Below are 25564 nucleotides of genomic sequence, written 5' to 3'. Positions count from 1 at the left end.
TGAGTTTAACAGTTCATACATACAACTGGTGTGTTACATAATGACGTGTCACTGTTGACCTGAGCTTTTGCTTTCATCATGGTTGGGGGCTTAAAAAGGATGACAACCATCTCCGAGCCAAAGCTAGAGCAAACATTAGTGTTGGCCTTCCAAGGTGATAAACACACTAAGATGAGAAATAATGATGAGGAGCAATGCAGATGTGACTCCTTTATACACTGTGTACTCTGAGTGACTTTATTGTGTTGGGCTGGTGCCTGCATGCAGAGCAGAACTTTAAAACATTGAATGCTCATAAGCATAACAGTGATGTTTTGACCACTTGAACTACATATAGGAGCCAGTAGATTCCAAGTTCTTCCAATTTTATACATCAAAGTGTATTTACAGGTGTTGGGGGGCACTACTGCACATGTGAAAAAAAGTTGTATAAAGCCTTTTGTGTCTCTAGAAGGAGCTGTTTAGTATGATAAAGTGATGTCCCTTGAGTTAGCACTAGGGATGTAACGATGCATCGTGACACGATTAAAAATCGGTACAAATGCGCGACGATTCGCACCGGTTGACAGAAAAAATGGTAGTAGGATACGTTCTTTTTTTGTTTTTTTAGAAATAGGTTATGTTATCTTAAAAAAAAAAGGTCACTGGTTGGTGATTCATTTGTTCAGCGTCAGACGTCAAGTCACTACGTAGGTACGGGCATGGGCGACGGTAGGCCAACAAACTTTGAAATAGAGGGAGCCACCGGGAGCGGGTTTTAAATACCTGTGCTTGGCCGGCATTTTGGTTTTTCCCCACCTAACACATATAAAAACAGCATGTAAATTATAGTGCAAGAGACTGCCTAACATTACTTGGCAACACGAGCAACACATATTTAGCCACCCCACAGTGAGAAGCAACATAACGTTTACGCCATCTCCGGAGCGAATTTTTTTACAGAGGTTTCTGTAAAGAAAGGCAAGCCTCTAAGATTTTTTTCCTACGAACAAAAGATCATTTTATTTGGTCATAATTTGTCTGTAGCTCATTTGGGATTTAAAAAAAAAAAATCGGGTGAGAAAATCGTATCGTGAACAAAAAATCGTGAACCGTATCGAATCGTGAGTTGAGTGCATCGTTACATCCCTAGTCAGCACCAGTTGACTACGTGTCTGAAAATTAAACAAATCTGTGGGTCTTACTAGAGTTCTGTAATTGTCCTTATCTCTGCTTGAGGCTACATTAGCCACTGCTAGCATAGCACCCCCTAAAGTTTCTGACCAAACTGCCAGCAGTCAAGTTACATTTTGGGTAATGTAGGCACCAGGTTTTGATGAGGAAGAAGATTGTGTAGAATAAAAAAGAAATCACTTTCTGGATCTTCTGGATCAATTCTGATCCTTATAGGAGCGTAATCAGTGGCGGACCACTAATACAACAACACAGCCTTTGCTTTATGATGATGTAGAGCAGTGGTTGTCAACCTTTTAGAGTCATGAACACCCAGATTAATCAGGTTGGTGTTCACGAGACAACAGTTAACTATTTTCAAGCCTCCAACCCAAAGGGTCTTTAAATCTTTCTCTGCTCTGATTGGTTGTTTTCATCCAGGACCCATAGATTCTTGCAAATGCCAATAGGAGCGCTAGAACGAGCCAGAGGAACACGATTTTTTCACAGATTATCCGTCTCATGTACGACTTTCAGGATATAGTGAAAGCAAGTATGACGTTACGTTATTTGGATAAAATTGAGCTTTTGCAGCTTTAAATTAAGCAAACTCATAATACAGTGAGAAAAACAACTTCAGACAAGTTTTATACTTATTCTGACTTAGTTTTTTTTTATTTACACTTCATACTTTTACAAAAACAACTTTTTTTAATAACAGGACTGCAAAGCCAGAACACTAGCAAAGATTCAGAACAACCATAAACTCTAAAATACAGAGTGGTCTTGTCAGTTTTTAACAGCCAACTGTGGAATATGATCCAGTTAAAACACTCAACACCACAAACGTCAGTTCTCCCTATACAATGTGCAGGTTGTTTTACTATCTGGGATGTTTTTGTACAGTTTCTCCAAACTACAGTTTAAATACAGTATCAAAGACACAAAATACAACATCTGTCTCAAAGCAGGTTGTAATCAAGTAGCCTACAGTATAAAGAATATGCAACATAGTATGAGTGTATATACTGTATATTTATATATATATATATATATACACACACTGCAGACAGTCACAAAGTGAAGACTACCAAGGGCCCCCATACTCCCAAACTAAGCTGTTCTATTCACATTTAACAAGAATATCCAAAGATGCCATGAAACAGCAACCATAATACAAAAGTCACCAAAAATATACTGTATATGCCATTATGAAGAGCTACCATGTTTTTTTCTTGTATTTTCCAACTTTTAAATAAACCATAAGGACTGGAAAACGTATACAACATCAAGTGTACATTGAAAAGGCATGTCCTGTATATAATCAAGATATTTTAAAAACATTGCACATAAAAGGGATAACGTACAGAAAAGAAGAGGGCATGCTGAACAACAGATCAAAGCTACGCTGGATGAAGAGTCATCGACAAATAAGGCCTTGACAGAATGCATCGCCAACTGAAGACATGCTCTCCACTTCACAGAACGATATGAACATGCAACTTTAGAAACAAACAGAAAGGAGCTGAATAGAACCGGTCGTTTGATATCAAAGCTTTGTTCCTTGTTTCACAGATCAAATGGGGTCCTTGCCTATTTGATTCACCTTCAGTCACATTTGAATAAAACAAAATTATACATTCTTTTTTTTTTTTTATAGAATTCACCATTCCAAAGACAAAATTAAAACTTTGAAAACAACACCTGTCCATTTATTGCACACCATTGGTTCACAAAAATATTTTGGGCACTTTGCGTTTCAACAAACAGCAGCATTTCATTATAAAAAAGTCGTTTGAATACAGACACCGAAGAACAGATGAAAAGCATGACATACAAATGGAGAATAGAAAACTTTTTTAAAATTTTGATATTGTGCAACTAGAGTTAATAGGTCCATTTACTAAGGCTAGCCTCTTAAATGCACAACATCATACAGTGTTTTAAGGGGCGAAAACAGCAGGACCCCTTTGCTAAATAGCATGGACCACTTCGAATGATTATCTCTTTCTTTTATTATGTGCAATTACTGATTGCCATGGCAAATCCCCAATGAGATAGAGAACATTTGGTCCTGTAGGAGAAAGCATGATTGGTACCCAGATAAAAAGGGCAAATGGCACAACTTTGAAAAAGTGTCTGATAGGATGGCACAGGCTGACACAAGCTCTTATTAAGACAGCTCTCAGTGAGTTTCAATGGCCTCATCGCAGCAATATTCATCTTTACATTTACAATCAACCCTGTATATGAGGTCTTACATCCTGCTGTGATAATCCTTAATGTCGGCTGTTTGTACTACTTTCAGGGGGCAACAGAAAATAAAAACTGAACCAAGATACCCAGTCACAGTCAGTAGCATTCAACTCATGGATTATTACCATGGGTATCATTATCTTCTTAAAATACAGGCACAACAATGTCTGAGGACACAATTACAACCATGTTGGCACAACGCAGGTAACAGGAGCTGGAGGTTTGACCCAAAATCAACATTTAAAACAGTAAATGAAATTAGTAACATCAACTGCTGAACTGTGTTATCAGTTTAAAGTGAAGGATACGCTCTTAACGAAATATATTTAAGATATCATTTATAATGATTTATCTCACAGTATTTGCATTCACACATTAGCATGTTCCTGTTGCTTCTAAAGTAATATTATCACCAACAACAGCCTTGTAATCTGTTCTGACTGAAAACTGGCCATCACAGATAGCCACCATAATCTTTGCATCACTTTCTGCTTTCCAGGCTGCAGACACACAGTCATATCTTACATTGTAGTCAGGTCAGGGAAACTTTCTCTGTGTAGTTTTTCCCTTTGCTTTCACTTAGGTAAAGAAAACAAAAACAGAATGCTGGTGGTTAATCCACACTTATTGGGTAATTCTTGGTTTATCACCCACACACAATGTCACACGAGGAAAAAACTTAAAAGACAATCATGTTGTACCTAGGTGAAACACTTCATGCAATATCCTAGAACATCAGCAGTGTACCTGTTGGTAAATTATGACGACCAAAATTTGAAATCCATGTCAGATATCAATATTTTAAACACAAACTGACTTTAAAACTGACAAGCAGGCCTTAACTTCAACTGGGGTAAATGCTACATTACCATGTCTTAAAGCCCATTTGGGAACGTAACACTGCAGTTGACCGAAAACCTCACAACTCCAAATTTGACATTTTTGTTTTACATAACTTTCAGTCTTATTTTTGTCATTTATTTGGTTGGATTTGACCCTGAAAGATGCATCAGGGCTGATCCAAGGTTTACTAAACTCCAAGAGTTTAGTTTTTTGGAGATGCGAGGTTTGATTTAACAACAGTGTTCTTCAAAAATAAAAATACAAATAACTTGTAACCGGTCAAAAATATTATATACTGCACAAACGTCTTAAGGGAATACTCTGTCAATATAATTTCAAGTTTTAAACATGTAAAATGAAATGTACTGTGTTCATATAGATAAAAAGAAATGCACATACACACACCTGACATATCATATTTCACAACAACCAACATACACAGCATTCAAATAGTAAAACTACAGTACAAGCTATTGCAATATAGATAATATTGACATTTAACAGTTTGCCTATAGCGACGGCACTGAAGGAATAACACAGTCTCAGCCCATACAAACTAGCATTATCACTACAAATGAAATACAATGGGTTTTTTTTTTTCTTTAGCTCAGTTTGCAAAGACTTGATTTGTCACTGCTGGCAAAGTCAAGACCTCTTCTTGCTCTACACGTTGCTTTGTTAAAATGGTAACTCTCAGGCACTTTCCAAATGTAGGGCAAGGCTTGTACTGAACAGACCTCAAATTGGCTAAGACAGAAAGGACTTTAGCTTGTGCTGCATTCACGTCATATGGGAAAAACCAACCTTCCTAAAAAATACCTTCAAAAATACTGTTCATTTAATAAATACTACTTTGAAATTCAGGAGTGGTGGTGGACTGAATTCAGATTTTATGATCTGATCAAGGAAATTGCTTCAGTTTAGGAAAATTCTATTATCACTGCAAAGAAAAACAAAAAAAGTATAATTTACTTTGCTGGATTTGGTTTGGTGTAAAACATGAACTCAAATAAGTGCATCTGCGTTGAGAGTGGAAAAACATCATCAAGGCAACTGAAGTCTTCAGAAAACTTCAATCACGGCATCTTGACGGCTTCACATGATGAGGTTTCAACATGTGCCCGTGTCCAAGTTGTCCCTTTTAGCCTCCGCGACGTTTCAACAGATATTCCCATATGACATGACTGCAAAATAAGACATGATGGCCAAGTAGAGGGCTTGAATCACTCTATGGTAATGGAAGCCAGCTCCTTGGCCTGGGCATGCTGCTGCTGCTGCTGCTCTTCTTCAAGCACCTCTGGGGAACTGCCTCCTACACTGTTGTCCATCTTGGTCTCCTCCGTCATGACTGCCGTCTCATCGGCGTCCATCTTGAGGGAGGCTGGGGCTTCCAGGGGATCCAGGGGCTCGGGTGAAAGGAAGCCGGAGGAATTCTCGCAATTCTGTGTAGAGGAGGAGACCTGGGAGATGACGGGCATCTGGACTGAGGAGGAGGACGAGGCCGCAGTGGTGGTGGAGGTGGAGGTGCTGCCCGGGTAGACAGGGTGATGTTGGGACTCCTCTAGCTCATACTGGACTCCCAGCGCCTCCTCCTCCTCCTGTACCTGGCTCAGGTAGTCGGGCACGAGGAAATCACTGCAAAGATGAAGACAATGGTTTCAATGTCTTTTCATTTGCTACTTTGTCACAATTCTTTTCATTTAAACTGTATATTTTGACAATTTAAAAGATATTATATTCACAAATATGCAGTCTCAGGTTAAAGGGATAGTTCGGGTATTTAGAAGTGGGGTTGTATAAGGTATTTATGCACAGTCAGTGTGTCACCTCCAGTAAATGGTGGTCAATGTGCCCCCAGTTTGGAGAAGCAGACAGGAGTCCCGGCACAGAAGCAGAGTAATGCCCTGCTGTGGATGGGGGCTGCAGAAACATGTATTTTAGCCACATAAAAAAAATCAATATCTGTTTAAGTGTACACTATATTAAGAATATTTTCACAGCTTTACCTCACCGTCAGACATCTTTTTCTTTAAAACCAACCGTAGAACTGTATTCCTACACATGAGCCCAACTCTGCCACGTACTTTATTATGCCAGTGATCGGCTGCAAGAATGCACCTTTGAAATCTTAAGAAACATGAAGTTTGATTTCATTTGATTTGACCCAAACAGCTGATTGGTGCAGTTATTTAGTTAATGCCAGAGAAGAATGATATCTGACAGTAAGGTAAAGCAGTGAAAATATTCTTAATGTAGCATACACTTAAATAGATACTGATAGATAGATATTTATTTTTTTCTTTAGAGGTTAGTCATTTTTCTGCAGCCCCTGTCCACAGCAGTACAGTGCTGTGCTGGGACTCCTGTCTGCTTCTCCAAACTGGGGGCACACTGACCACCCTTTACTGCAGGTAAAACACTGACTATGAAAAAAACTATGATTTCAGAACTATGTGCTTAATGATGTCTTCAGAAAAAAAAACCCAACAGATTTAGACTTTGTATTTAGTGACCAGAGGATATCAATACTAGGGTGAGTATACAATATTTTTGCATATTGTGATAAAAACATTCCTTTTTATCACATATCATTTATCAGGTAAAGGGATTCCCGGAGGTTTTTGTGCCATTTTAAAGAGTTTTAAAAATATTTTGATGATTATCGAGATAATATAGTGAACTGCAGTTATTTTGGGATAATCGTGACATAAAATGTTTATTTATACAATTCGAAGTGAATACAAATGCATCGCATTGCATAAGGCCTAACTAGAAAAAGGTACATGAATATACAAGAATTAGTGCAAGTCGACACCAATATGACTGCTGTCTAAACTCTATTCCCAGTCTAGCTTGGTCTCACTTGTCCTGTGATAATACCCTATTTCAATCCCTATGACAGAGGCCCTGTAAAATGTGAGTGCACAGAGTGACCTTGATTGTAAACTAGATTTATCAGAGTTCCCTGTCCTGCAGCATACATGTACAGACTATCAAACAGTGGGAATTGGAGCTCAGTATCCAGAATAAATAGTTAAGTACGAGTCTAACTGTCCTCTGTGGCACAGATGACAGCCGAATCTGACAAACTGGTCTGCAAATCAGCAACTTAGAAAAAAATACAGAGTAGTTAACATATCTTTTATGTGAAGACTGAGGATGGGAGTTAAGAGTCTGACTGGATTGCCAGAAAATTTTCCACACTGTTATGATCTCAGGCGTAGACCTTCTACTATAAAACCTTTGAGGAGTCAATGGCCCGTTTGAGTTCTGCCGACCTGTGAGGGCTTGAGTTGATTAAGAAGTGGAAAAGTCTGGGAAATAAAAACACTCCTCGACTTTATAAAGACACTGTGTTCTGACTTTCACGAGGCTTTGTGGGCTGAGCCGCTGATAAAAACAAACAACCCACTCCATTTGGTTAAGGAAAATCCATTCATATAGCAACAAATAGAGATGACAAAATGATTTAAGTTGTGTTTTGCAGCTATTGTATGACTATTGTTTTAAAGGTGTAACTCTCATGAGCAAAGAGTATGAGTATAAAATGAGTGATTTAAACAACCCTGGTGTTATCTAAGGTCTTTTATAACACTGTACAGTCGGGTTCTACTACTGGCAGTTGTATTCAGAAAACTTAGCTCACTTAATTCTGTCTACTTGATAACACACTTCATCCTCACATCTCTGGCATTTGTCAATAAACAGAGCCGACTCGGACTTGCCATCTCCTCTTTATGATGATTGTTAAAGGAATAGTTCAACATTTTGGGAAATGCGTTCATTCACTTTGTTCCTGAGAGATAGATGATCGATACCACACTCATGTCAGTAACGGAAATATCAGTCCCAGTCTTGCAATCGCAACAATTTATGCAAATTCAGCCAATCCCTGTTAATTTTGTGCAACCTTGCAATTTTGTACAATCAGTGCAACTTTTCCACAAACTTGACAACTCACTGTAGTTTCCCGCAAGTTTTCACCAATCATTGTCCCACAGTCCCAAAACGTTGAGCCACACATCACCAAACTACTAGCGATTTTATTTCAATGAATTTGAAATTTGAAATTGAAATTTTTCAGAATATCTGCTGTGAAATCACGCATTTTAGGCCACAACAATAACTAAAAAATCCTCGAAGAACTGAAATATGAAGCTACAGTCAACAGCCAGTTAGCTTAGCTTAGCATAATTGGTCCCAGCCAGGAAACAGTCCTGTTTTTAGTCCTGCTCATCATAACCCGCAGTAAAGAGTGAATTAACGCTTTTTAATTGTTTAAACTGTAAAGAAATGGCAAACAAAACATGATCTGTTAATTAGTGAGCTTAAGAGGATCTGGTAGGTATATTCTGTGACCTTTGATCAGAGACGGGCTAGCTCTTTTTCCAGTCTTAATGCTAAGCTAAGATAACTGGCTGCTGGCTCCAGCCACATATTCACAGAACAAAGAGTGGTATCAATCTTCTCATTTAAACTCCTTGGAAGAAAATGAACAACCACATTTTCCAATTCTTCTTCTTTTCCTATTCTTTTAAACAAGTTAAATTAAAACTCCCCAATAAATACAGTCAAATACTTCAGGTACACTTGATCTGGGCATTCAAATCAATTGCAATCATCTCAAAAACAATTCTACACAAGTAGTCATAAAAGGAAAAAACGATCAAATGAACCTCAGGTATTAGAATCTAAACTGAAGTTATTTTCTGATCCAGGTGAGATCTGAGTAAATGATGGGGATCAGCGCCCCCAGACTCCTCACCTGCTCTGGAAGTAGTTTGCTAGTTCGGATGCCTCATGGTTCAGACTCCTCAGGTGTACAATTAAATTGCCAGAGTTGGTGAACATGGCCCCGCACGTTTTGCACTCGTAAATCCGCGGCTTGCGGATTATGTGTCGGGAGACCCTCATGTGGTGCTTATATTCACCGAAGGACGTGAATGTGGCGCTACAAATCTGGCACCGGAAACAGCGTTTACCTTCGTGCTTCAGCCGATGCATCTTTAGGGAGTAGGCCCGTGTGAACTTTTTCCCACAGCGGTCACACTGGAAAGGCTTAATGCCTGAGGGAGGAAGAAAAAATAAAGTTCAGCCGATCTGTACATCAGCATCAAGTGTTACTATCGGAGTGTGGCTGAGCTGAGCTGAGCTGAGCTGAGCTGAGCTGAGGGGGGGGGGTTTAATGACTACATCTTACCACAGAGTCAGCCGTAACTGTTTTCCAAATCACAGTTTCCCAGAATGCCCCGAACAAAAAGCCATCAATTCATCACTAAGCTATAGGAAAGTACAGCAACCCAAGATCATTTAACCTTTTATTTAGATTTCCATTAGATACTGTGCTAATGATAATAACAACTCTCTATGTAGACTTTTGGTGAATTCCACTTTTTAACTAAATCTAAAATACATACATACATACATACATAAATAAATACACAGGTATTTGTTAAGCTCCAAGTCTAATGAATCTCTTATTAAATTGTTTATCTCAAATTTAAATGAGGCTTGGAACAAACAAAAAATGTATGCAATCATTAAGCTAAGTAGTGAATATGTAATCTCTTAGGTAAAATTTGAGTCTTAGCTCTTTGAATATCAATCTTTGATTTCACACTACTTTTTGAAAGACAAAATACATATTTACATATTTAGTAGCCGTACCATTGGGGGGCAACGGTACGTGTATTCATCCTGAACCCTTCGGTACTGGAAGTTTGGTTTGGTATGTGAGTTCCTTGGTTCCGTATGCCCTGTGACCCAAACAAATACTGTCAAAACAGTCTATTTATGTCTGCTACTTGCAAACGTGGAACAGAAATTCTAGAGCGAGTAGCATGCTAGTCGGCGTAGCCTTTTAACCAAGTTAACCAAGCTCATGTAGTGTCCCTGCCATCCATATGGCAAATACAAATGAGAGTGCTGGAGGATCCTCCCATGATGATTAAGATTCACTGTATGGGAGCATCATGGTTTCCCAGTTAGTTACAGTGAAAATGGACAACGATTAGTGTCAAACTGTATGTTGACACTGTTCAGCTTAGGTAAGGTATGTCTGTGGATACGTCCTTAAATATTTACGACAGCATCCCCCAAATGTGCTGTGTTAGTGAAAGAAGACAAAAACAGACCAGACGGCAAATCCTTCTCACATTTTGTGCACTGTTACACCACTACTTTTCACAGTGTTGCACCAGCCAATCACAGTCATGTTGAGTGAATCACACTGACTCGTGCTTTACTTAGTTTTTCACAAAGAAACAACTCTGAACTCTCCCATCATTTTACACAGCAGAGGAAAGATATTCATTTCTCAGTAAATGTGACTATTTTTTTTATGAATGATATGATTGGCACTCCACTTCTAGTAATTTCACTGCCATTTAAAGGAAATATACACATACAAACTACCCATATATACTTACACGTTTCCCACATTTTGTTATGTAGGCCTAATTGTATATCCATTGATCTACCTATCCATCTGGATGTTCTCTCTGACCTTTCTTTTTGTGTGGTTACAGAGTTTGGGCAAATAGCCAAGTCTAAGAAAAATAGTGGTTCCACAATCCATACCAGACTAATTAAGGGGCGGCAGTAGCTCAGTGTATAGGGACTTGGCTTGGGAACCTGAGGTCGCCGGTTCAAGCCCACAGACCCCAAGTGATGGACTGCGTAGCTGAGAGGTGCCAGTTTCACTCCTGTTCACTGCCAGGTGCCCTTGAGCAAGGCAATCTAACCATGAAACCTGCTCATGGGGCTGTAACGCGGGCACCATCACTCCCTTTGCGCTGTGCGTGTGTATAAAAAAACAATTTCCCCCTAGGGGATCAATAAAGTGTCTATCTTCTTCATCTTCTTCTTTTTAAGCCGCCAGAGTTACTGGGAACTGGTGGTAGTTAAGCAATATTTTATTTGCCAACCATAGGCCGATGCTCCTACACCAAGTTGAGAAGTTTGCTGAGTTATGTAGGTTTCATGGCTTGTGTTTTGCTCTGATGTGCATTTCAAACTGGCTGGCCTTGTATAACCAGGTTTGTATCTTAATAAATCATAACAATTAATGTTATTTTCCACAGATAAGACTGGAGTCTGTAGATTTACCTGCTCCATGCCGTCCTTCTACTGAGCCAATAGCCACCACATTGATAACTTAAAGAATGGATCCCAACTGATTCCACATAAAGGTTGCTTCTGCGTTGTCCATACTCTTAGTAATTTTTTCATATTTCTTCAATTAGACATTCAAGCCTTGCCTGCCTATATAATTGTTGAGGTTTAAAATATAGAGTATAGAAAGAAGCCTTTGACACAGAAGTGACAAAATCTGATATGTTGTAGATGTTTTAAATGACTAAAATACTACTTCTGTCAAACTTAAACTGTAAGTGCATTGTAAGTGTACTTTTATATTTTGGAACACTTTTTCAGAGGAATAACAATACACCAACTATGAACAAAATGGCCAATAAAAGCAAAGCAAACTATATATCAAAAAGGTTTTGATTTTGTGCCCTTTCAATCCCAGGATATTTGCTCAGCTACAAAATCTACTTGCCATTGTTTCACAAACTCACTCAGTGTCTGATGTCACTAAACATGTTAAATGCAAGATTAAATCCAAGTGTTGTAATAGGAGTAAAGAACGCCAACATGGTAATTGTACAATTTCTACATGATCTAAAAATAAGCGAGGACAGAACATCCAAAACATCATGCTTTCTAAACTATTTTTCTAACTAATAAGTCCAATAATATTATTGGGATGTAATGCCAAGAGCACTCCCACTTTGCCAGTTGTTCTCAGAACTTGTATTATACCTGTCTGACAGACCAAAAAGATCAACCTCTTTGACATTTTAGTCTGTTCTCTCAATCAGTGTAAAAAAAAAAAACTTAATTACATTGACATTCCAAAGCTCAATACGTAAAGCTTTATTCAATCTGAAGTTCACGTTTATTTTCCCCCATTTCACGTACCGGAGTGTATGAGCATATGCTGCTTCAGGTTTTGAATGCGCGTGAATCTGACTCCGCAGGTTGGACATTGGAAGGGCCTGTCGGGGCCATTGGTGCCAGGCCTGGCTGAGGGGCTGATATAGAGGTGGTATGGGTACTGAATACCTTCTAATCTGAAACACAAAGATGAGAAACATCAAAGCTTGCATGTGCTCTTATAAAGTGTAAACCTATCGTGATGTCATCCATTGGTTTGTGGAGCCTCCAGTTCGCCGTTTTGGCCGCCACCATGACAGTTAGATGATGCCAGCATGAGCAAGCAGAACGTGAAGTACTGTGAGTTGATTAGCAGGAAACAATGGTGGCTCGCCTGGTCACACACGGTTTTGTATAACGGCTAAACAGTACAGAAAAATATGTTTCTGAAACAGTTTTAAGTGAGAAACAGTCAACGCAGTAACAGAATCTTGATCCATATCTGATCAAGGCACTGCCACGGTTTGACAGTTTGAATCTGAAGTTTGGTGGCGTTGAGCTGGACGCCGACTCACTGGGACTGAACCTGTCAATCACAAAGGTAGCGCCCGCCCCTAAAGGCATACCCTGCTTTATGTCTAATTTTGACCCTAAATGGAACCACCAACTCCAGCTTACCTAAAGAACATCATGCTGTATGGAAGAAGATGTAAAACTAGCGACTGAGATCATAAACTCATAAGGAAAGAACTGTTTACTGAGCTCATAAATCAAGTGTCCAGTCGGCACATTCTCCATTAAAGTGAATGGGATCACTGTGTTATTGCAGCCAATAGAGCTTACCCTGCTGGGTTTACAAAGAATGCAGGTTTAAGACACTTCGCATTAGCTTCACTTTTCAGACCTGGAAGCTCTGTCTATTATATATACAGCCAATGGCTCTTAGTTACATTGAAAATGAACCTTTTCCCTATAAGAATTCATAAAAACATCTATGTTGACATGTCAACAAAACAACTCTCAGACAAAATAAAATAAAACATTTTGTGAGTGTAAAAAAAGCTATGAACTATGTAAAGCAAATGGTTTAATTAAGGCAAATGTTGTTTCAGAGCATTTTGTCTAACGCTGAGTTGTTAGTGATGATAGTGATATGGGTCAGACTGTTTGGTGTTTGACGATCATAGATTTCCAGACACCACGTTTGCTTGCACATAAAATTTATCACGCATGTTTATGGCTCCAGGCTTTTACAGTTCTTCATATTACAGTGCATCATGTCTTTGACATTTCAACATGACGTCTAAATTTATTATCTAAACAGGTGAGGCTGAGACACTCGGTTGTGAGGTTTATGTCTATATATTCTTTACCACTTATGACTTGCCTTGCTGCAAGTTGTAACAAATCATGATACCTTTCATCATCTTCTGCATGTCCTCCAGTGTTAGAGGTGCTCTGCATTGACGGCAAACCCTCAGACACTCCCTCATCCATAGACCCTGGAAGAGGGGAAGAAAAAGAATTACTCACATGGTAGCTGTCTATTGAATTTCTGACTACTTAATAAGGTCTAGAGCATGCCATCTTGGATGGGGTTAGACTAATATACTGTAGGTCTTTGAGGGCTAATCCCATATTTAAGGGCTGATGCTGCTGGATTCCAATTCACTGTGCTATTCAGCAGTTTAGGAAAAAATGACGAGTGTTTCCATTTTCTTTTTGGGCCATCGGACAATTAAACTTTCCACTGAGACTAAAACAAATAAAACTCTTGTAGGTAGGTGGGTGGGTAGGCAGCTCTGATTGTTGTGGTCACAAAGCGACAGAGTTAACTGGGTCAGGACACAGCCTCTATCATTACAGTGAAACATACACTACTACACTGAAGTGCCAATATGTGAGTTAACTGTATCTTTAAGCCAATATATCCATGTACTTACTGATTAATAATGAAGTACAAATCACGCGTGCATAAGTCCCGCCACTACCCTTTATGGTCTTGTGCAACACTATGCAGTTTCCAATAACAGTGGCAGATGTAAACAACTACTGTGAATTTGTCTTCTGAAGTGAGCAGTTGCTAGCAGGTTTTATCAGCTGTAGCTAGCTAGCTAATACTAACACTACAACCCCAAGGTGGCTGATTTTTCTGTTGTGCTTGCAATCTTTAAGGTAAAAGACTAAGGCTGAGGCTAAATGTCCCATGCAGAGTCCGCATCCCCACTAGTCCTTGCTGAAGACATGGAAGTACAGAAACAGCATTGTTCTTGCCTCGCATGGTAAAACTGAGCAGCCCTAGTTACAGAGTGCAGAGGTAACTTGTGTGTCGGGCCAAATGGCTAGTAAATGGTCTAACTGTAGTCAGCCACTCAACAGATTATCATTGTTTTTTGGCTAGTGAGTGAAGCAAGTCTACTAGCTACGCATATTTTACCATATATTTTATTTTGTCTCGTGGCTTGTGCTAATGTCTGCCTAGTATTATTTATAACAAAATGATTAATGTTATTTATTCTAACACAAGCCTGGGATGGTTTAAAACATACTTGGACAAGTGACAGAGTGTTTACACTGAATCTTTAACAGCAGAAACAGATTCGAGAATGAGGAATAACCATTAAGTCTGGCAAACATAACACTATCTGACACAATCAATGTGGAGTTGATGGAATTCAAACTTCCCCAAAACGAGTAAAGAGCAGGACAAAGCTGCTATTGTTACTCTACAATCTGATATAGGAGCATATTGGTTCCAATGCAGAGGATGTCAATCATGAACACGTATTTTTCTAATGTAACCTTTAACCCCACAAATTTAGGTAACACAGTAAGTGTATTCATCCCATACCATTCTGTACAGTACTGGTTTGGTATGCTCCCTCCGTGGTCTGGTACAGCCCGTGACCCAAACATTTACTGTCAAAACTTACTGTCGATCAGAAATTCTAGTTTTGGCAGTGCACCAGTTGTTGCATGTTAGTCAGCGAAGCCCTGTTAGCCAAGTTAGTGAAGCTCATGTAGTGTCGATGCCATCTGAATGGCAAAGGATGAGAGCTGGACATTTGGATACACTGTATGGGAGCCTTAAGGTTTCCCGGTTAGTTACAGCGTAAATGGACAAGCATTAGTATCAAAGTGTATGCTGACACTGTTCAACTGAAGTAGGGTTTGTCTGTGGATACACTTCAATCATCATGAGATGTGAAGTGTGCCAAAGCAATAATAAAGCAATAGGAGTGTTTATCGCTGCGGCAAAAATAGATTTACACAAATGTTAAAGTGAAAAACACTAGACAGTTTCACACTGCTTCAACATGTGGAGTCCAAAGACTGACAGATCTGCTCTGCCTTGTTACTGTTGCTAAGTAATTATTCAACAATCATGGTTCTGTTTAGTGAGTGGACAATTTGAAATGCTGTTAGGTAAGGAGAATAGCAGCACCTATAGAAGAGGACTGTGGACTGATGAGGAGCTCCTCCTGGACCTGCTCACTCCCTGGCACTGTCTGTTGGTCACTCAGCGAGCTCTGGGAGGCACTGACTGGCTGCGACGATGCTTCTTGGACCTCCTCGTCACTGAGACGCTCCACCTTCACTCTCACATCTTCCTCCTCTGCCGGCACTGGTGAAGAGACCACCTTGGAGCTCTCACACGTTAGGAAGTCACTGAGCCGCCGGCCGACTACAACCTCTGAGGTCCCTGGGGTGCCCTGCTCTAAACAACGAGGGCTCTCCGGGAGCTTTGATTTGTCTGAATGGAACCTCCGGTCGATACCGAACGGGAATGTCCATGGGAAGGCCAGAGAAGACTCCACAGGTTGGGCTGTGCTGTCTGAGAATGAAGGGGATGGGTTGGGGATCTGAGGGGAGGTGGTGACCATCTGTGTAGTGCATTTGAGCGGACTCTCGGGTGATGCCATTGTCACAAAGCTTTTACGTTTTCGTCGCGATTCGCGGCATATAGGAACATTTCTCTCCATCACGCTGCAGTCAGACGACACAGGTGACACGCTGCCGTCCAGTGGCGTCAGGGCACAGTTTGATGAGGCGCTCTCTGGTGCTGATTCGTGCGGTTTATCTCCTGTCAAGTTGTTGTTGTTGTTGTTGTTGCTGTTACCTGGGCTCCACAGAATACTGGACTTCATGAACTCCGAACACGTGCTGGCCACAGCAAACATCTGCATGTAACTTGCAGCTGCCAGAACGTCGATGATATTCTCCGTGCTAATGGACAGGGTAGACGTGTAGGCATATTCCAACAGAGGAGCGAAGCCACTGACGGTCACATGGTGAAGGTCCAACACAAACTTGTCCTCCTCCTCAGACCGGCCCACCAGTTTGGAGCGGAAGAATTCACTGCAGCAGGCCAGGACCACTTTGTGGGCCAGGAAGAGCTTGTCTTGGACCCGGATGGTGACATCACATAAGTGACCCTCGTTGCGTAAAGCGTTGAGCTTCTCCAGCATCTCCTGGCTGTGGGAGGTCGAGCTGTGGGTGAAGGTTTTGACCCCCATGTTGGAGTCAGTTTCTGACTGTGTACAGGAAATGCCTCCTGCAGAGAGATAGAGAAAAAACAAAACCCTTCAGTTTCCACAAAGCTAAACCACATGAGCTGTATGAAAGTAGATCAATGTTAACAAAAATATTTTTCTACACTTTGTTATTCTTTTGTGTCAAGTTCTTTACACCATTATAGTTTGTATATAGCAATGTCAATGTGTCTAATGATTACCTAACTAAACAAAATCCAGGCCTAGCAGATAAAGAATCAGGTGTGAAATAACAAATGTCACAGTGGACTCTCACTGAACCACTCCATTGGAAATCAAGAAGCGCAAAGACAGAATGAGATGTCAAATATCACTCTGCAAGACTGGATGAAAAGAGGCATGTGCACTGTGGAAAGCAGTGGGTGTAGGTAGAGAAATACTAAGGTGCTCTGTGAGAGGAAGGCAAGGCAAGGGGGGGTGAAAGCAGGGTAAGGAGCACAGAGGACAAAATGCCAAGTTACGTAACAACAATCAAAGCAGATGCGCAGCGATGCGAGCCAGACCCATGTGGAGGCCAGTGCACTACAGGATGCTCAGCAGCTGTCTGCGAGACATGTGGATTCTCTGAGGCATGAGATTTTCCATCAAACAAAAGCTCAAGTAAAGGGGCTCTCGCAGGGAGAGCGCACTCCCCTTTACACACACACAGACCAAAGGAAAATACTCTTGGGCTATGTTGGCCCAGTAAAGGCAAAGTGAATTATAGACCTGGGCTGTGGAGGTGCAACAGGAGAGTGGCTAGGCTGCACCAGCAAACAGGGTTACAAGTAAAGAGCTTTAGTTCCACCATAGGGTTCTCTCAAGGCTAACATATCTCCTGTAGGAGAACTATTTAGCTACATGATCTCTATTCAGTTGTTCCTGACAAAAAGGAATGTTCATGCAGAGTACATGAACTTGAAGGAGAAGTGATGCATGCAAATTAAATCTGGTCTGATGTTTAAAAAATTATACTAATGTACCCTCTGGCATTTGTCTTTAAGAAAGGATATATACAATTATTCTACAAAAATGTCAAACTTTTTTGAGCTGCAACAATTATTTTCATTATCAATTAATCCGTCAATCATTTTCTCGATTATTCAGTTAGCGGTTTGGTCCATCAAATGTCAGAAAATTGTGAAACATGTTGATCAGTGTTTCCCAAAGCCTGAGGTGACGTCCTCAAATTTATGTTTTGTCCACAACCCAAAAATATTCAGTGTATTGTCAAAGAGGAACAAAGAAAGCAGAAAATATTCACATTTTAAAGCTGAAATCAGAACGACTGAAAATGATTAACTGATTAACAAAATAGTTGATTAATTTAATAGCTGACAACTAATCTTTTAATCAACTGTTGCAGCTCTAAGTAAAAACAAATATACTTTGCATTGTCTTTTTTTTCAGTATCAACACGTCACCAGTATCAGCCGGTAAAGGCTTTAATATGAAATACTGTATCAGCCCGAAATTAACCTCCCTGCTGAAATGACAGGTCGATAAGATCATACTTTAATTATGCACACTTTGACGCGAGAATGCCTGCAGTGTGGAGGCTTTTTGAGTGTCTGAAATGGATGCTGCTATTGCAACGACTGCTCAGAGTCGGTCACGCTTGGAGGAGCCAAATCGCATTCCCTTACCGCCCATCCTAAGAGCTGTCATCCCGATCATTACGACAATTTTGTGTAGAACAAATAGAAATAGGCACCGGTGAAATAAACCTGAAAGCAGTATTTTTCTTATTTTGCCCAGTGAATTCTGAAAAGCATTGCATCTTATGTCTGCATCTGCCTTTGGACCATCATGATAAGAGTAGGTATACTAATGTTTCCCACTACAGGAGATACTTGGTCTCTGCATCTGGAATGGACAAAAAAAATTGTTGGAAAATATTGGCATATGGGCAAAAATCATACAATAACAAGCTGTTCATCAAGAAAAATGATATGTGAGGATTTGCTGATTGTTTCTGTTTCACTTCATTATACATATTTTACACATTTTGTTTTCTTCTTTGGGTCATATAAGCCATTTGAAGACATCACTGGACCATTTGTTTTGATCAGTTATTACCATTCTATATAATAGTAGACCAGCTGATTAACCAGTGACTTTGTAACTAAGAGTCAGCAACAACAGTAGGAAAACTACTCAAATTTGGCAGTAAAATGATGATGGCGATAGGGCAGAGGAGGCGTAGTCTTCAATCTGGTACTTTTACTGTGTTTACATCACACAAGAGACCACAAGCGCTGGGCTGAAACACATTACAGAGGGCTGGTAGTTAACATGCACCCACAACGCACAGAGGCTGTATGTATGTACGGCGTGCGGGCTAAGTATCAAGTGAGCAAGATGTTGAACAAACATGTTTGCAACAACAACACAGCTAACAGTGTCAAGCCATCTCGCCAAATCAACCAGGAGATGAGAAGTAGATCCGATTTCCTGTCAAAATAAAAGACAAGTGACCATACTGAAATGCTTTTTAGCTTGGAGTTTTATTTAAAACGAATTGAGTCGTGCTCAAACACTGTAGTGCATGAAAGTATGTTATTGGAATATCTACTCCTTTCATTGACTATTCATATTTAGATCATTTAGGTCATTATTACCAACAATTTGGGTGGTATTTAAAGTTAAAGCAAGAACGTTTAAGAAACTATCATTCATCACTTACAGACTGACCCGTGTTACTCTATTCATAAAAAAGTTCTGTTCTTGTACTACAACTATATTTTCCTTTTCCAATGTACCGATACATACATTCAAACATTAAAATACACATGACACACTTTTTATGAAGTAGCGAAAATAAAGAATTCAATTTACCCCATTTATTTTGAAGCCGAATAAGCTTCATTTCCGGTTTGACCGTGGATAACTCTGGATACGTCGACGCGGTTGACGTACATTAGCTAACCGTCGTTAGCCACCAAGCTAGCGCTAGCTGACACAGCGTCGTACGATTAGTCGGTTCCTCTGCCTTCACCAACGCGTCAACAACAATGTAGCCGAACTCAAGTGTTCACAGCGGGGTTATTGTTATCAGACAGACTGTGCGAAGGGGATTTACCTTCTGGGATGAGGCCCGCGAGAACGGCTGGGCCTCGGGATGCGAACAGCTCAGCTGACAAAAAGCAGCGATAGTCGGAGACAGCGGTGCGCCCTGCCGCTTCCCTCCGCTCACTCACATTCCCCGCGCTTCTCAGGCAGTTGTCAGCCTGCCAGCCGCCTAAACTCACAGTTTAATTAACGCTCACATGAATTCACATCACAACAGGCTGAAGTTAAAAGTTTTCGAGGTGCTGTTTTCACTCCTTTGTGCTCCCCGCTGTCCTTTCTGCGCTGTATTTGTATCCCCACAATGCAACGCGCATCTCTCACGGTACTGTACTGTAAGAAGCAGGAAGTCTCACATCTAGCAACAACACACTGCTCAGGAATTCCCACTGTTTATATTTATTTACAAACAGCTTATGTGGCCTTCTGTTAACTGTTAATATAATCATAACATGCACAAATGTTTTATGTGCTGTAAATATATTGATTTTCTTCATATTAAAGTATAGTAGTATATTATACTTATGTTTCTTATGTATTTAGAGGACATGAGGACATACAATGTGTTCATACTGCCCCACATCCCTTTTTTTTCTTTATTTATTTTTATTAATCATTTTAATGTTTTATATGTTTTCGAGTGTCAACAATACTTTTACTTTTTGCTGGAAAAAAACAAACAATTCTTCACATGACCGTGTTCCCTATTTTTTAGTTCCTATTTTATATTTGTTAATGTCAGACACAGAAAGACTTCCCCCAGCTCAAATTCGACAGACTGTAAAAACAACAGAGAGAGTAATGGAAATAGATTTCTGTCCCTGACAAAATATGATTTGTTGTATTTTATAAATACATTAAAATGTTGTCAATAATTAGAGAAAACCTTATGTATATATATATATATATATATATATAGATAGATAGATAGATAGATATTATGGGCCTGTTGGTATTGTATTTCTAACCCATTATGATTTTCACATCAGCTCAGTCAGCTGTGAATTGAATAAGACTTGCATTAAAAATAGGATATTGTAAAGTCACTGTTGTCTGTTAAATGGAGGTTCCTCCAAACCCACAGCTACTGAGTATGTTTTTATATGGCTGTCTTTATTTCAGATGTCTGAGCTGAGTTATTCCAATGTGGGAGGATTTTACTGAATATCTTAAGGGTTTTCAGTTTGTAAAACCAGCAATGAAATCGGCCTCACCCTGCTTTTAAATGCTGCCTAGCCACCTACAAGAATTCCATTAGTCTGGCATTCATTGGTGGGTTTCAGTGGCCCACAATAGTCTAAAAGAGTGCTCTGGAAAACATAGAAAACTTGAACACTTGTTTGGAATTTATGGGTCATTATGGCTCCTCCTGATATTGGCACAATTGTTGATATGCACCCACCGGTCTGGACACAAAAGTCCTTAATGAAGCCTTTGTGCACAACAGAGCAGATGAAAGACATTTGGAGAAATGTTGCGCAAAGTTTCCTTTTTGTTCTCAAGTTGAAATAAAAGAGAGTCATGTACTGACATAAATGTGTTTATTTGACCATTTTTATAGACAAAAATCTCAAAGACAGCAGCATCTGCCATGTTAATTACATGTCCAAGGTAAAAACTTTACAAAAATAAATAGCTTAAAAAGGAAGCTGTTATAATAAAATAGTATGGTCCTTCACTGAAGGGATATAGGCCTAATGCTTCATCTCTTTTGTTTTATAACATACTGTAAATTAACAACAGGAATGAAGAAATCAAATATACATACAAAAAAAATGAAAACAACTGTGAGTGTTTGCATATGATGCATTAACAAATAAAAGTCTGGAAATGAATAAAATTAATGTTATTTTTCATATACATGATAGATAGTATGCTTATCACTTAACTTAGTAATAACACCTCCGAGGAAACATTTGTTGCATTGCAGATTGTTTGTACCACTGTTCCTCTCAACGGCTTTATAATGCACCTGGGAAAAGGATAAAACTAAACTACAGGGCAGAGGGAAAGTCTCTGTCATGTGTTTTTTCGGTCATGACTGGCCAGTCATTATCTAGGCTAATTCTTTTTACATACCGTGTAAACTCAGATTTCTACCAATTCTACGCATCTAGTTTGGCATTGAAACAATCTGTTCTGATGTAGGCTCTAACTAGTACAAGTTAATATCAGATTTAAAGTCACTCAATGGTTTCCCCATAGTTCAACCATGCTATGTTTCAGGATAAAAACGTGACATCATCACAACACAAGTCACATTTTTGTATGTGTGTAGAAAAGAGAAGCAATCAAACAGGAGCGCATTTCCCAGAGACTTAAAATCCCAATGCATCAATCGTATATACCTACACCAATAATAGGTAAATGGCTCGATCAAAACTTTGTAGGGGTTTGAGTTCTGTGGAAGACAACTGGAGGTATATTTACACTGTGCTGGTGTTTGACAGCAGGTTTCATGCCATTGCTCTAGCCCCAATTTAAGTGACAGCTAACTAAAAAAGACATACTGAAATAGATTATATTAGACTTCAGTCAAAAAGTTAGTTTCAATTCAAAGTGGGACTAGAAAACTTCTCTTTCAGGAGAAAACACACACAGCACCTTCATCTAGCATCTATACATGGCATCACATGTACATCCTGAGGTAGATTTCCATTGTTTCAATTCTCAATAGTGGTTGTCAAATGTCAACAAAAGATGACAAAACAATATTCAGGCAAATGCCCTTAATGGGACTTGATGCAACCAGCTGGTAACATAGATGGATTATGAGACAATGGGCTCCGGGGCACAGACGCAGTTGAACCACATTTTGAGCCCAGAGACACAAAACGACTTTGAGATGTTTGTAGTTGTCTTTCCACTTACTTTACTTTACAGTCATTTTGTGTCTGATTGTGGTCGTTTTGAGTTTCTTTTTTGTTGTGTCTCTGAAGTCATCTTATGTCTCTTTGTGGAAATTTAGCATTTCTTTGTAGTCATGTTATGTCTCTTTGTGGTCATTTTGTTTCTCTTTGTAGTCATTTGTGTCTCTTTGTGGTTGTTTTGTGTGTCTTTTTTAACACTAATTTTTGTGATGGTTTTATGTCTCTTTGTTGTTGCTTTGTGTCTTTTTGTGGTCATTTTGTGTCTCTTCCCCCAAACCCCTTGGGCTTCTGTGTCCCTGTGCCCATTCAGTAATCCATCCATGGTTGGTAAGTGCAGTCAGACCATAAAGGGAAAGTTCGCTGTACTCATGTTCCTCATAAGCAGTCTTGGTTGAGACATTCTCCGGAGACTGGCTCTGGGATTTTACTTGGATTGCACTTCTCTGGCTCAACAGTCTTCCCAGTGTAGTCTATGCAGAAGATGCTGCGACGGCGCTCCCCCTGACCACAAGTTCGTGAGCAGGCGGACCATGGTCCCATCTGCCATATGGGGCATGGCAGATCCCCACAAGGCCTGATGTCTACTGGCTTCAGGTCTTTGTCGCACTGGCTGGAGAGGAAGCCTGCGCTGTCTCGGCATTCAACGTTCCTCCTGGACCATCCGGAGCCACAGCTCTTGGAGCACTCAGACCACTCCCCCAGTACCCAGTCAGTCACGCCAAATGGATGGATAATATGCAAAGACGATGAAGAACCCTTCTTTTCCTTGGATTTGTTGAAGGTCACATCTCTAGGGATGAAAAAGGTATATTTGACCTTGGGAGGGTTGGCGTCCCCAGCTGTGGCGAGGAGTTGGATGGTGATGGCCTCCTTCAGCTGCCTAAAGCTCTGGACTCTCTCCAGCGTGGTGGAGGAGCCGCTGTACTTTAGCACAGCACCCAACACCGGGATGTCCTGCTCCACCGTGGATACAGAGAAGTTCCCGTTGAGGATGTAACCACCACTCTCTCTCTTTATAGCCAGGTAGTTCCCATCATGTTTGATTCCTCTGTGGCTCCGCTGTTTGATGTCAATGTTAGTAGCGTCAGCAGGAATTGTAACAATGTCACTGTATCCATAGCTGGTAGAGAAAACAGAGGACTGCATTTAGATAATTGGAATACTATGTTTTCTTATTTTAAAGAAATAGTTCAACAGTTTGGGTCATATTTTTTCTCTTTCTGAGAGAGTGTAGATGAGAAGTTAAGTACCCTCACCCAGTTGGGGGGAAGCAGTAGTCTGGCGTCTACTCACAAAGAGAAAAAAATAATCCATCTACTAACACCTGTAAAGCTCACTACTTAATCCAATAGTGGTTAGCACACAGACATGAGATTGGTTTTGATCTGCTCGCTCATCTAACTCTCAGTGAATATGTGTATTTTTGACAATGTTCTGTTTCTTTTCAGGTATACGTGTTCATTCCTTTGTTCCTTCTTTGACTAGCTCTTTTATTAGCTCTTTCTAACCTATATCAGTAGAGAAATATTGGTCTAATAAGCCACAGTGTAGAATAGTATTTTGCCTGATTTTCCATAGTTTTTATTTCCATCAAAATAACTCTCATTACTCTCATTGCTCCCATCAGATTAGAGAAGGTTCACATTATAAAGAGGCTTAAATATGCCTCTGGACTAGTCTAACACCTGAATTAAGCTGCGCTTGTAGATGGTGCAGTGTTCTCTTTTTTTCATTACAGTACATGTTCAGAAAACACACTATAGACTTGCTCTGTAACTGTAGTGCAAGGAAATGCATATATATACATTTCACTGACTCTGAACTTCCCTGTAACTACATGTGCATGCATACTTTATTGTTTTTCATATGTGAGGGATGTTTTCAGACTTACGTTGCTTTGTTGTAGGAGCCTGTGATCTTTCTACAGGTGAGCCCACTTCCTCCACACACTCCACACTTATCCACTCTCTTGTTGGATCCAATGACCTGGTCGCAGCCTGCCTTTACACACTGGCCTCGGACACAGACAGATGTGGTGTCAGGGCCACAGGTTGTCCCGTCAATCACCTGCAGGGACCCAACAAGTAGACGTTGTTGATTCCTTTATCGCAAGTGTTACGTAACAGTCAGACTTACCTGCATCAGCTCATATTCTATTTTAAGACAATGGGTACTGGCAAAGAGTCATAACTGAATGTCTGTATATCAGCTTTTTATGGAGCTTGGAGTAAGATAACTATTTATATTATTATTACTATTTTATTCTGATGATACTTGTTTCTACCGAGTGCTCACTTAACTCTATTTTAGGCATCTTTACCAATGCTACATGTTTGGCTTTCCTTGACCCAGTATTCTTTATACTAACGTTCTAATATATAAATATAATTGCGTTTCATTATTGTTGTCTCCGTGCTTTTGTAGTCATTTGTGTTTCTCTGTGGTTGTTTTGTGTCATTTTATGGTCATTTATGTCTTTCTATTTCAGACTGAATTTAACATCAGATCAATATTGGGACATGTTAGCTGTAGTGTGAACCTAACATGTTGCTGTGTATCAGCTGCATAAATGCATAAACTTTACCTTGGATTCAAACACCTTGAATTCACTGCTGCCCCTGGCCCTGCAGAACAGCTTACATCTGTCTCTGGGAGAAACACCGGCGTACTTCGGTATCCACTGTTTCATGTTCCCGTTGTAGTCCAGGTAGTTGGGGCTGTTGTATTTCTCACACTGCTCCTCTCTGAAGCTCTTTCCTAAAGGTAAAATTTGTAGTAAAGCTTAGTGCACAATGTAATGAGGTCAACTCGCTGACAGGAAGCTCTTATACTATAATATAAATATAATAATCCCTCGCAAATTATCTGCCTTGACCAGTTGTGGGGGAAGAGAGAGAGAGAGAG

At 39.9% G+C, this 25564-nt stretch overlaps 2 protein-coding genes across 4 annotated transcripts in view; both read right to left on the bottom strand.

Moving 5' to 3' along the window:
- Positions 1 to 1810: 1810 nt before the first annotated feature.
- zbtb44 (zinc finger and BTB domain containing 44) lies at positions 1811 to 20130 on the bottom strand. 3 transcript variants are annotated; one of them, XM_035679772.1, is made up of 6 exons: positions 19804 to 20130; positions 15635 to 16744; positions 13607 to 13691; positions 12235 to 12386; positions 9017 to 9317; positions 1811 to 5886 (listed from the first exon to the last, which is right to left on the bottom strand). In XM_035679772.1, exons 2-6 carry the CDS (start codon positions 16704 to 16706, stop codon positions 5475 to 5477), a joined length of 2022 nt encoding a protein of 673 aa, XP_035535665.1. In that variant the 5' UTR covers positions 16707 to 16744; positions 19804 to 20130; the 3' UTR covers positions 1811 to 5474. The 3 variants fall into 3 exon arrangements, with proteins under 3 accessions (XP_035535665.1, XP_035535664.1, XP_035535666.1); XM_035679771.1 differs by lacking the exon at positions 19804 to 20130 and adding an exon at positions 19560 to 19738; XM_035679773.1 differs by lacking the exon at positions 19804 to 20130 and adding an exon at positions 19560 to 19736 and having other exon boundaries at positions 5711 to 5886; positions 9234 to 9317.
- A 1184-nt stretch (positions 20131 to 21314) lies between these two features.
- Positions 21315 to 25564, bottom strand: part of LOC118341508 (A disintegrin and metalloproteinase with thrombospondin motifs 8-like) — a 19390-nt gene continuing 15140 nt past the window's right edge. The window contains exons 7-9 of the mRNA XM_035679770.1: positions 25245 to 25417; positions 24552 to 24727; positions 21315 to 23780 (exon numbers count right to left, since the gene is read on the bottom strand). Of these exons, the coding sequence (XP_035535663.1) occupies positions 23036 to 23780; positions 24552 to 24727; positions 25245 to 25417 (1094 nt within the window). The 3' untranslated portion in view covers positions 21315 to 23035. The remainder of the gene's footprint in view (positions 23781 to 24551; positions 24728 to 25244; positions 25418 to 25564) is intronic.

Source organism: Morone saxatilis, unplaced genomic scaffold, assembly GCF_004916995.1.
Source record: "Morone saxatilis isolate NCDOM2014 unplaced genomic scaffold, NCSU_SB_2.0 Contig8, whole genome shotgun sequence".
NCBI classification, from domain to species: domain Eukaryota; kingdom Metazoa; phylum Chordata; class Actinopteri; family Moronidae; genus Morone; species Morone saxatilis.
This window is presented reverse-complemented; position numbering and strand designations above follow the sequence as displayed.

Excerpts from the sequence above, each read along its gene's own strand:
- zbtb44 (XM_035679771.1), bottom strand. The coding sequence starts at position 19,590 with ATGAAGCTTATTCGGCTTCAAAATAAATGGG. Across the intron at positions 13,692-15,634 it reads TCCACAGTCCTCTTCTATAG|GGTCTATGGATGAGGGAGTG; the intron begins GTGCTGCTATTC and ends CCCCTCTTCCAG. Across the intron at positions 5,887-9,016 it reads GCAAACTACTTCCAGAGCAG|TGATTTCCTCGTGCCCGACT; the intron begins GTGAGGAGTCTG and ends TCATCTTTGCAG.